The sequence below is a fragment of the Emys orbicularis genome, chromosome 5 (genome assembly GCF_028017835.1).
Source record: "Emys orbicularis isolate rEmyOrb1 chromosome 5, rEmyOrb1.hap1, whole genome shotgun sequence".
Classification (NCBI taxonomy): Eukaryota; Metazoa; Chordata; order Testudines; family Emydidae; genus Emys; species Emys orbicularis.
Window position 1 is genome coordinate 82,371,342 of NC_088687.1, and position 12,538 is coordinate 82,383,879.

At 41.2% G+C, this 12,538-nt stretch overlaps 1 protein-coding gene across 1 annotated transcript in view; it reads left to right on the forward strand.

Moving 5' to 3' along the window:
- WWC2 (WW and C2 domain containing 2) overlaps positions 1-12,538 on the forward strand; it is a 156,441-nt gene that overhangs the window by 88,068 nt on the left and 55,835 nt on the right. Inside the window, exons 5-6 of the mRNA XM_065405033.1 lie at positions 1,921-2,000; positions 10,647-10,776. Of these exons, the coding sequence (XP_065261105.1) occupies positions 1,921-2,000; positions 10,647-10,776 (210 nt within the window). The remainder of the gene's footprint in view (positions 1-1,920; positions 2,001-10,646; positions 10,777-12,538) is intronic.

Below are 12,538 nucleotides of genomic sequence, written 5' to 3' on the forward strand. Positions count from 1 at the left end.
CCTGACAAGGAAGTGAACCCATTGAAGGTGGCATCCCACTACTTTTGTCTACCACCACTTTCCCAGTACCTTTCTTTGTGACTTATCATCGGTCTAACCTCACATTGTAAACTCCTTGGAGTAAGGGCCTTGTCTTTTTCATTTTGCTTGTAAAGCAGCAACTCTGCCTGTGGTGCTATATATAAAGAATAGACAATGGTGGAATAGAAAGACTATATCTGCATTAGTTTAGGATGTGTGTGCTACTTATGAGTGCTAAAGCCATGATTGTCTTATAGAGGTCATTCTAACTTAATGAGTTCCATAAAACCTTAATATGAAACCACCCTGTATTCTATTTGCCCTGATACAAGCCCATTGAAATAAATGGAAAGAATTGACTTTCATGAGTTTTGCATCAGACCCTATTTGCTACACTTCACAGAAAAGAAAATTAATGATGTTTGAGCAGCAAAAAATGTAATGGGTTATTTTTTTGTATATCACTTATGAGTCAACTATGCGGTCCATAGAAGAAGAGAAATGTTATTGAATACAGTTTTTGAAAGCTTTAAAGTTAGATAAATAACTACATAAATACAAAATAATGTTGTAATTTTAAATATCCTCTATCTCATGACCTTCCAGGACTGGGAGCAAGTGCTGTGTGTTTCACCCGAAAGGGGAGAGTCTCCATTTTCCACATGAGACAGCACTAATTTCTAGCCCTTGTGATTTGTATATTGGACCTTAAACTGGTCACTGGTGCAAGACTGAATATTGTATATCCTGGACAATGTAATTTTGAAGCTTAAAGTCCATCATGGCAGGGGAAGGTAGGAAATATTTGGTAGGGTTTTCATTTTCAAATAATAATTGTTTGAAAAGTTAAAACTAGTCCCAGGGCAGATTGGCTAGTGTGCAGAGTGCAAGTATGGCTGTCAGAGGTGTCATAAGTGCAAGTTATCACAAGACTCCACAATTTCATGTGGGTGTTACTGCCACAATGACATCTGGGATGTATTAAGTAATTATTACTTACATTAAAGGGACACTGTCCCATATCTGGCCTCCACAGTTTGGGTTAGTTTATTTGGAAAGTTTTTACATGACGTTTAAAAACAGTTCCAACAGAGCTTTTTGTTTTTACTGACAGACATTTTTGGATGGCGCAGCCCAATCTGTCAACATTTGAAATAGCAACATTAGGGTGAAAAAATAGGAATACTCTTTTAATCCCCATGGGACTGAGATTTTTTTTTTTGGTCAGAGTAGGAAAAATGTTCGCCTCAAATGTTCCTCCTAAATAAAGATAGTTGGTGTGTATGCGTTTGTAGCCAAAACAGACCAGCCTTGTGATTGTCTGAGAATCTAGAAACTGATTTGTGTAGAAACAAAAGTGAAATTAACTATTCTATTCTTGTTTCCAGGCTGAGTGAAATGCAAAAAGTAAACAAACACGCTAAACAGAGAAGCCAACATCCTAGTTTTATTAAAAGGAACAATTCATGAGGAGAATAGGAACACTTTCTCTTCTGACTCTTTTGAAATATAGCCAACTGAGAGCTTCTTGGAATGATCAAGTGAAAATATTATAATAGAAAACTAAAAAAAATCTGACTGTCTAAGATAGTTATCATGCATGCTTAACTAGCAAAGTAAATTACATTTTAAAATTCTCTCAGGTTTAGTAACCCAGTGTCAATGCTAATAAGAAAATGTGTTTTTAATCTGACGTCCGTTTAACACAGAGGTAAATTGCACACAGACATCAAGAGGATAACAGAATGCCTTTGTTTTTGATAAGTGCTAAAAAGCATCACACATAGCAATTTACCTTTTTTGCTTATCTAATGTAGAGACTGCATTAATTGTTGGAAACCATGTGTTACACTATTTAACGAGGAATTTTCTAATTCTTGCTTTGATTTCACACAAAAGGTTAAGAAGCTGAAGAGGGAACTCTTTCATATGAAGCAAGAACTGCTCTATAAAGAACAGGGCTTTGAAACATTGCAACAGTAAGTATAAGAAAATAATTGAAATTGACTTAAATAATTCAATCTACTAGTTAGGACTAAACCAAATACAATTATGATTGCACAGATTTGCAGGGAAAAGACTAGGAATAAGAAAATGGCTGGAAAGAATCAACCAAAAATGAACTGTTTCCAAAGGGCTAAAGCTTTTTTTATTAGGCTCCAGAGAATCGATAGAAACCATAAACCTGCTTTGGGAGTAAAAAAAGCAGTAAAACGAGTTTCATCTCACATGTAACTTGCCCATTACACAAAAGTGTGTTGGAAAAGAGCAGGAAGGAGGCTTTGTCCTAAGTCCCATAAGAAGGGAGATTAGATCCTGCCTGCCCCCTCAGCTGGCATGGAGAGAGAGGTCTGCTACCATAAGGAGGTGTGAACAGTGCACAGCAGAGAACAGCTCAAGATGAGTTGCAGTTTTGAGAGTTAAGGGAGATCTTGCCTTTTTAAATGGATCACTCTCGAGCCCTGCATCATACATCTTCTCAGGCTTTATCTACACTACAGAGTTAGGTCGATGTAAGGGAGCTTACTTCGACCTAATTATGTCAGTGTCTACACTACAATGCTGCTTCCACTAAAGTAAGCAGCCAGCTGCACCGACATAACTCCACATCCACGAGAGGTGTAGCACTTATATCGATGTAGTTAGGGCGACAGTGTCCCTGTAGACATGGCGTTACTTATATCGGCTGTTATATCGGGCACTGGCAGCCCGAGCTGTCAGGGGAGTGTGGGCTCACACTCCTGCTGCCGCCTCCCAGTGAGGGATTGCAGGGGCGGGAAGCTGGGGGACCTCCAGCTGTGAGGCCCCTGCGGGAGTCTAAATGTGAAATAATAGTAGCCAGAAAACAGACAAAAATGTCAATTTCACTGCTGGTAGGCTTCTTGCTGTGAAATTGCAGCCCGCTCAGGCTCACAGATATGAACCCGGCACCCAGCTGACAGCTCGGGCTGTCGGGTTGGGGTGTCCCAGCTGTGAGCCAGTACCCGCCAACGGCTGGGGCGAAGGGGGAACTGCTGTGAGCCCCATGCCTACAGCTGAGGCTGTCAGCCAGAGGGCTTCTGAGCTCCAGCTGTCTGTCCCACAATGCCTCACTTCAGTCAGTGGAAGCGCTCCTGGTGAGGATGCACACCACTGACAGAAGGAGCAAGTGTGGACATGAACCTCTGCTTTAATTATTGCAGTGGCTGTACGTCGACTGAAGTCGACTTAATTTGGTAGTGTAGACGAGCCCTTCAGTATCCGAACATCAGCTAGGCTAGTTCTGCAGCAGAAAGGTACTTTCTGGGAATGGCAACCAACCTATGGTGGCCCCTATCCTGACCAGTGTGAAAGTGTGGATAGTTTTTTACTGCGGAACCTGTTTATAACTGAAACCTGCATAGAGGGGCAGGTAAGTTAATTTACTTACCGATTCTGTGCTACAGAACTCCTCCCTCTGATTTAGAGTATTTGCACAGACTATGAATTCATATCTTTGTGAGAGAAGACTGCTGGATTTTTTTTTTATAGGAACCCTCTAAATACTAAAAGTGGAAATTGTAAGAGGATTCAATTTCACTTCTTGGGAATCCAGTACCAGTCTTAGCCATAACACACTTACTTACTTAGTTAGGCAGATGCACACAATTAGCAATTTCAAATTTCTTTTTACTGAATAGCATTCCTAAGATAAACCATTACAACACAGCCGTTACAACTCACCCTAGCTAGACTAACCTCACTAACTAGTGATTTGTTATTTTCCTTTAAAGTGAAGAATGTTACACAGGGTCTAAACCCTAAAATATATATGTTTATACCATTATAAAATAAATACAAGGATTGGGACTTCTGCTTTCACGTGGGCTCATCCTGGGTATTATATTGACAACAAGATAAAACATCCAGTTGCACCACATTACCAGTTGTTTCAACGTCCACAATACTGAGCATGTACACAATTTCAAATAAGAAAAACTGACTATTACGGTAGCTGTTAGGTACACATGGTGTCTTTGGTTCAATGATGTAATACACTTCAGAGACATTAGACCTCCAGTCTATGATTCCTCCTTTGTGGTGTTTTCCCAGCCTCAATTCCACTGACTTCTGTAAATTTACAAAAAACTGTATTGAGATCCAATCCGCAGACACAGCCTGGCACAGGGGTGGGCAAATGATGGCCCGCGGGCCAGATCTGGCCTGCCAGCCATTTTAATCCGGCCCTCAAGCTCCCGCTGGGGAGCAGGGTCTGGGGCTTGCCCTGCTCCAGCAGGGGAGTAGGGTCAGAGGCCGCTCCACACAGCTCGGCCCCCTTCCGGCTTCTACGCATAAGGGCAGTCATGGGGCTCCGCTTTACACGCTGCCCCCGCCCCAAGCGCTGCCCCCGAGAACCGCGGCCAATAGAAGCTGCAGGGCGGTGCCTGTAGATGGGACAGTGCGCAGAGCCGCCTGGCCGCACCTCCACGTAGGAGCCGGAGAAGGCACATACCGCTGCTTCTGGGAGCTGCTTGAGGTAAGCGCCACCCAGAGCCTGCACCCCTTAGCCCGCCCCCTGCCCCAGTCCTGATCCCTGTCCCACCCTCCAAACCCCTTGATTTCCGCCTGGAGCACCTTCCTGCACCCCAAACCTCTCATCCCCAGCCTGCAACCCCGCACGCCCCAAACCTCTGCCACAGTCCTGATCCCCCCCCCGCTCTCCAAACCCCTCGGTCCCAGCCCAGAGCACCCTCCTACACCCCAAACTCCTCAGCCCCACCCCAGAGCCTGCACCCCCAGCCTGAGCCCTCACCCTCCTCCTATATCTCACTCCAGCCCGGAGCCCCCTCCCGCACCCTGAACTTGTCATCGCTGGCCCCACCCCGGATCCCACACACCCGAACTAGAGCCCTCATCCCCTCCCGCACCCCAACCCCAATTTTTTGAGTATTCATGGCCCACCATACAATTTCTATTCCCAGATGTGGCCCTTGGGCCAAAAAGTTTGCCCGCCCCTGCCCTAGCAGCTTTATCTTCTCCCTGCAGTACTTGGCTGGATCTGACTGGTGTTCAAAATGTCTGCCAATGTTACCCCTGTTGGAAATCACTACTGCTTGGTTAGGAGTTTCCAGCTTCTAGCTAAAGGTGTATGTACATGCAAGAAAGTCTGCTCCTATGAACGAAGCCTTTCATGCCAGCTTCAACACAGCTACTGAGCAGATTAACTTCCTGCACTCCCTCTAGTGTGCTAAATTACAGCTACTTGTTTGCAGTCACTCAAGGCTCTATACTGCCACCTTGTCTGGGAATGTTTCGGTATCAACTCAGAGCAGGCAGAAACAGCAGCTGTAATTACAGCTGCTAAGGTTTTTGGCGGAACACCAGACAATAAGAAAAAAATGAAGAGAAGGGAGTTATATAACCATGCTCTAAAACAGCTCTATAAACTACCTAGGAGAAGACTGTGGCATGGTTAGGCTAGTACCATACACAGGAAAACAATCCATGTATGTATTAGTCATGGAAATGTATAGCAGTAATTGGAAAACATGTTAACGTGTAGGTTAGCATGGCCTCAGCCATAGATTGCATCAGTAAATAAAATAGTGCAACTTCTGAGCTGCCTGATGGGCTCTAAAGGTCTCATACTGCAAGGAGTTGATTTAATTCCATGGGAGTTGAGGGTGCTCAGCCTCTATAGTCGGGCTCTAACGGCCTGGTTTTCAGAGGCTCAGCACTGGCGGCTGTGCTTCACTCCTGCAGGTCAGGCCCCAAGTGACTAAGCATTGCTCAGAACTATTGCTAAAGAAACTGACAGCATGTTGTGACCCGGTACATACTGTAGTTGTCACCTTGCTAACAAACATGTTTTTCCTGACTAGTCTGAACAGCATTTTATTAATACCATTATTTGTATTATGGTAACACTTAATGGTCCCGACTGAACCAGGATGCTATGGCTCTGGGTACAGTATGGTCACATAATAATAGATAGTCTTTGTCCTGAAGAACTTACAAAGGCACTGGAGAAGAGAATTATTATCCCTCTTTTACGGATAGTGAACTGAGGCACACAGAGAGTGACTTGTTCAAGTTCACAAACAAACTGGCAGAGCTGAGACTTGAACCCAGATCTCTCTGCTCCCCTGTGCAGTGCCTAAGCCACAAGGATAGCCTTTCTCCAAAGGTGTCTTAACTTGTACTAACTAAAACATACTATAAACTACTTCCTGTGTCATTTAATAGAACACTTTTACACAACCTGATTCTCTGAGATGGAAGAAATTCCTGGTTCAGGAAACCGATAGCAAAAAAAAAAAAATTGAACACAACTGTTGCTGCAACACCTTCAGTCATAGTGCGATAAGAACTAAGGATGGGGATGTAGCTTTAAAGAGAAACTAAATTATTTTCCTTTGTGTTGGCATATAGAGACCAAAGTCAAAAATGGGAGTGGAAGGCATGCAGCAGCTCATAATATCAGCCCCTTGAACTCTTTAATTGTGGATAAAAATGAGATATTCATTATTTAAATCTATAATACGATGAAAGGAGGGAAAGGGAAAAGATAATTGCCTGGATTTATTTAACTATAAATTAAACTTCACTGGAGGCACACTTAAAAAAAAAAAAAAAAAAAAAAAACAGTTCTGAAGCTTAAAGTAATAAAAACTCATGCCACTGTCCCTGGATTAAAGGTTAGCCAAGCACGCTGGCTTTATTATATTAATGCAACAATGAAGTATTGTTTTAAAGCAGCTTGCTTGCAAGTAATTTTGATAGGAATCCAAAGCATGTTTGAGAAACTGTCAACAGCATACCACAGGAAAACAATGGACATTTGTTGTAGAAATTCAGGCAGTCACTTCTGAACAGCACTAATCCCATTAATTTAAAACAGGAAGACAGAATATTTTGTGTCAGAGACCCTTCATGTCCATCTTAATTACATACAGAATAAAGAAGTTGCAGTTTGAATGTGGCACATCATTCTGTTAAGCAGCATGCAGCTTATTACCTGACCACTCATTCATGGCTCTAGACCACAGGCATGTCCTATAGCTATTTGACCTTAGAAACGAGGTAATTTATGAAAAATCAAGTGACAACTGGCAGTAAATGTGCCCCTGCTCATAAGAGTTTCTGATGTAAATTGAAACCCAGGATATTTTGTCTGTATAAAACGGTATGGTCTCAGTGCTGTGGCACTGTATTTGGATCATGTGGGCTAATAACTAGATTGGGCCAAAACAAACATATATTTCCACTTCTCTAATGTGCACCCATTGCAATTTCCAGATGTGATAACTGCCTTTGTTTTATGGTGAAAGTGCTCTGGACAAAAAAAGCATTTTTCTGCTGTGCAATAAAAATGAGTCTAAAGGTAAATGTCATGTTTGGTTTGCTGTGGGTATTCATCATTTGTTTACAGCTACGGAACAGAATTTTCAAAAAGATACATCCAAGTTTCTATGCAGAATGAGTTATGCATACAGTTGTCAATTAAACAATTTGTGCAGCACTTACCTTTTTGCAGGTAAAACTGAATATTTGGCTTTGGCAATCCTTTCAGAAAACATGGTCTACCTTATTCCAGCATTTATAATGGTTGGCACTGGTTTTGGTTTTTTTTCATTACCAAACTTTTGCACATGGGGGACAAAAACTTAAATTTGTGTGTGCAGACTGCATTTCTGCACACAAATAGCCGATTTGCTTAGAATCATAGGACTGGAAGGGACCTCAAGAGGTCATCTAATCCAGTCCCTTCACTCATGGCAGGACTAAGTATTATCTAGACCATCCCTGACAGGTGTTTGTCTAACCTGCTCTTAAAAATCCCCAATGATGGAGATTCCACAACCTCCCTAGGCAATTTATTCCAGTGCTTAACCACCCTCATAGTTAGGAAGTTTTTCCTAATGTCCAACCGAAACCTCCCTTGCTGCAACATAAGCCCGTTGCTTCTTGTCCCATCCTCGGAGGTTAAGAAGAACAATTTTTTCCCCTCCTCCTTGTAACAACATTTTATGTACTTGAAAACTGTTATAATGTCCCCTCTGTCTTCTCTTTTCCAGACTAAACAAATGCAATTTTTTCAATCTTCCCTTATAGGTCATGTTTTCTAGACCTTTAAATCATTCTTGTTGCTCTTCTCTGGACTTTTTCCAATTTGTCCACAATCTTTCCTGCAATGTGGTGCCCAGAACTGGACACAATACTCCAGTTGAGGCCTAATCAGCACGGAGTAAAGCGGAAGAATTACTTCTCGTGTGTTGCTTACAACACTCCTGCTAATATATCCCAGAAGGATGTTTGCTTTTTTTGCAATAGTGTTACACTGTTGACTCATATTTAGCTTGTGGTCCACTATGACCCCCAGATCCCTTTCCACAGTACTCGTTCCTAGGCAGTCATTTCCCATTTTGTATGTGTGCAACTGATTGTTCCTTCCTAAGAGGAGTTGTTTGCATTTGTCCAGATCATTTTGAATTATAATGCTATCCGCCAAAGCACTTGCAAACCCTCCCAGATTGGTATCGTCCACAAACTTTATAAGGGTACTCTCTATGCCATTAGCTAAATTATTGATGAAAATATTTAACAGAACCAGATCAAGAACTGATCCCTGTGGGACCCTGCTCATTATGCCCTTCCAGCATGACTGTGAACCACTGATAACTACTCTCTGAGAAAGTACTCCTGTTCTTTCTCTGAGAACGGTTTTCCAACCAGTTATGCACCCACTTTATAGTAGCTCCTTCTAGGTTGCTTTTTGCCTAGTTTGTGTATGAGAAGGTAATGCAAGACAGTATCAAAAGCTTTACTAAAATCAAGATGTTCCACGTCTACTGCTTCCCCCATCCGCAAGGCTTGTTACTTTGTCAAAGAAAGCTATCAGGTTGCTTTGACAGGATTTGTTCTTGACTAATCCATGCTGATTGTTACTTATCACCTTATTATCTTCTAGATGTTTGCAAATTGATCGCTTTATTATTTGCTCCATTATCTTTCCGGGTACAGAAGTTAAGCTGACAGGTCTGTAATTCTCTGGATTGTCCTTATTTCCCTTTTTATAGGTTGGCACTATATTTTCCCTTTTCCAGTCTTCTGGAATGTCTCCCATCTTCCATGACTTTTCAAAGATAATCGCTAATGGCTCAGATATCTCCTCAGTCAGCTCCTTGAGTATTCTAGAATGCATTTCATTAGGCCCTGGCGACTTGAAGACATCTAACTTGTCTAAGTAATTTTTAACTTGTATAAATGCAGTTCCTTGCACAAAACCTTGAAATGAAAAATTATGGCTGCAATTCTAGCACCTACTTTTGAAAACTGGATCTTAATGTCCAAAGTCAGAGGGAAAAATATAGTTCTCTAATATAAGTATTCTTGTAAGTTACTGTGCATGCACTGGATGCTCAAGATGACTTCTGATCCTGGACATGTTTATGCATTCCTCGCTCACAAGATTAACATCTTCAAATGAAGATGATGGACGATGATAGAAGCAAGAAATCAATTGCATAAAAATGTATTCTCTACTAGATGATAAACTTTGTGAAGATGCCTGTTTTTGTTTAAATTCTGTGAAGCACAACTGTAATAGTTTGCACAATGCTATGAAATATTCAGTAAAATAGTACCGGATAGGAGAAATGTGTTTATAAATGGCACTTGTTGAAGTAAACATGGCAAGACAAAATGAAATACCTTTTGTCTTTATGTTCTACGGAGTAAACAGCTTAAAAAAAACAAAACCCTTTTTTTAATCATTGATATTCCAAGAATTGTTTGCTCTGTAAATTACCTACTGTCTGGCATATGATATTAATTCTCCAGAGATTCTGTGGGTAAAAGAGAGCCTGGAGATTGTCTGTCTGTGTGAACAGAACTGCTGTTCGTAACCATTGAATTCCTAAGAATAGGATGGATCGAGGGACGCTGAGCCAAGCTTGGTGGTGGTGTTTTCTGCTTACCTGTCAAAGTGCCACAGCATGGATCTGGGTATGCGGGGGAGATGAGCAGGGGAGTGTAAAGTAAGAAAAAAAATTCAGACTTTACTGTGATCATTAACAGCAGCAAGAATCCATACATTCCTTCTCCTCCCTCCACACAATTAAATATTCAGGAGTTAGTATTTTATTTATGTTGCACCCAAAGGCTGTGTCAACACTAGCAGAATTTAGGGGGGGGGGGGAATTTCCACCAGTGCTACCACCAGTTCAGCTGTATTCATGTTAGTATCTGCAGGAGTCCTACTTTTAGAGAAGGCTCCAACAGCTTCTGATCTCTTTGCTGTTGAGTCATTAACCTTGCTGCTGGAGTCTTGTCTGCACTGAGGATTCCAGTGATATTGCTGAATTGGTGGTGGTGCCGCTGGGCATTTTTTCCCAAATTTATCTAATGTACGTACACATAACTATAGAAACTCTCGAGCTTGGAACTGGATGTGGGATGGCTAGATTTTTTTTCAGTGCATAAACCAAGGCTCAAATGATAAACATTTTAATGAAAACTTTGTCTGTTAAGGTAAGTAGTTATTTTAATAAGGAAGCTGTCTCTCTAATCCCCCATTCTCTAAAAATGAACTGTTCCTGAAATGGACCAGCAAGGATCTTCGTTTTCTTTTCTTTGTCAAGCATTCCCAATCTGTCTTTTTACAGAATTGATCAAAAAATGTCTGGAGGTCAGAGTGGGTATGAACTGAGTGAAGCCAAAGCCATTCTGAGCGAGCTGAAGTCTATCAGAAAGGCCATAAGCTCAGGAGAAAGAGAAAAACAAGATTTAATGCAGGTATTTGTATTGATTGATTGTTATCTTGAGGGGTTGATGTCAAATTTTTTTTTTTAAATCCTAACCTGATTTAGTGTTGTAAACTATTCTTCACTTGTACAATGTCTGTAATCAGAGGAACTCAAAGAATTTTGCAACACAAAATATACCAATTTACAGATGAAGAAACCAAGGCATTTAAAGATTACATGATTTGCCCAGGGTCACACAGCAAGTTGCTGCCAGAGTCAAGACGGAAACATAAATATCCCGGCTTTGACCAGAAGTTCCTGTGGTCATAGCTTTAAAAGAGCCAAACATCAACAATACAAACCATAGTGCCGAGAGAGATTGAGAATGCATGTTAAATATTTTCCCTCCTGTACTTAAGAACCCTGCGTGAAATCCTGGCCACATTAAAGTCAATGGAAGTCTTGCTATTGATTTCAATGGAGCAAGGATTTCACCCTGAGTCTAACCGCCACTGTACCCATTCCTGAAAACAGGTTTTGGCATAACTAGCTAAATAGTCAGTTAGTTGACCCACTTAACAACAACAACAAAAGCGTCTTTCTTGTCATTACATAAAGGGCCAATAATGTACCCTTCACTTTGTCTGAGAAGTCTACTTGTCTTAGGCATTTTATTTATTATCTTTTTATCTTGTGCATTTATGTGTCATATATTGATTTGATTTTATATTTTAAAAATAAACCTGTTGTGAATGCAAGGTCCAAGATTAAATTAGTATTTTCTGCCTTTTTATTTTGAAATGGTTACAGTATTTGCTTGGATCAGCAGTTCTTTATAAAATATTAGGACATGGAAAGGTTGACTTTCCATCTGCATATGGAGTACAAATGATTGAAAGTTAACAGCTCTTTTTCCTTTATTTCATCCTGTCCAGCTGATCACTGAACTTTACTGTGTATTGTGCCATGAAGTTCGGTGGACATATTTGTTTAACTCATGGTGTTGCCTGAAAAGTAATTTGCAAATATAAGCAACCTGGTTTCATAGATTGGGACTGGGAATCAAGAGACCGTTGTTCTATTCTTGTTTCTGCCACTGGCTTGCTGTGTGACCTTGAGCAAATCACCCTCTCCAAGCCTCAGTTTCTCCATCTATAAAAACAGAAAAGACCATTTATTATTTATATTGAAGTAGTCCCCAAAATGTTCTCGGGGTATTCCAAGCACGGGGGAAGATGTAGTGTCTTCCCCAAAGACCGCATACTTCATCTATAATGGAGATGTGTTTCTGGGTAGAAATAAACCAATAGAGCTATTTGGATGGCTGGATAACTTAGTGCTAAATGAAAACTGAATGTTTAAGCTTTTGGGATTTTTGATTAAATGTCTCAGAGAAACTGTGTGGTAGATAAAATTGATGTATGGGATCCTTTTCAGATTACATTGTGGTCCTTCTGCTCCTGAAGAGCTCTGTTTTGCCTTTTAGAAACAGCTTTCTTAAGTGGTCTCCCATGCATTCCCCTCTGCAGCTGGCCAGCTGTGCTGGCTGGTACAAAGAGGACACTAGGTCAAGGCCCTGATTCTTCTCTTGGTACATTTGCGGTGGCTGGTGGTACTAGGCTCATGCAGTCCTGGCATTCATCTGAACGCAGACTGAGTGGACATTTAAAAGGAAGAGAGACCATCAACTGTACACCTCCCCAGGTCTAATCTGGAGCTGAATGAGGAAATAAGCTTCACACTATAGTGCTTAAACTATACATTGAAATGTAGCGGTGGTGAAATGTTCCTGAAATGCAAAGATATAATAG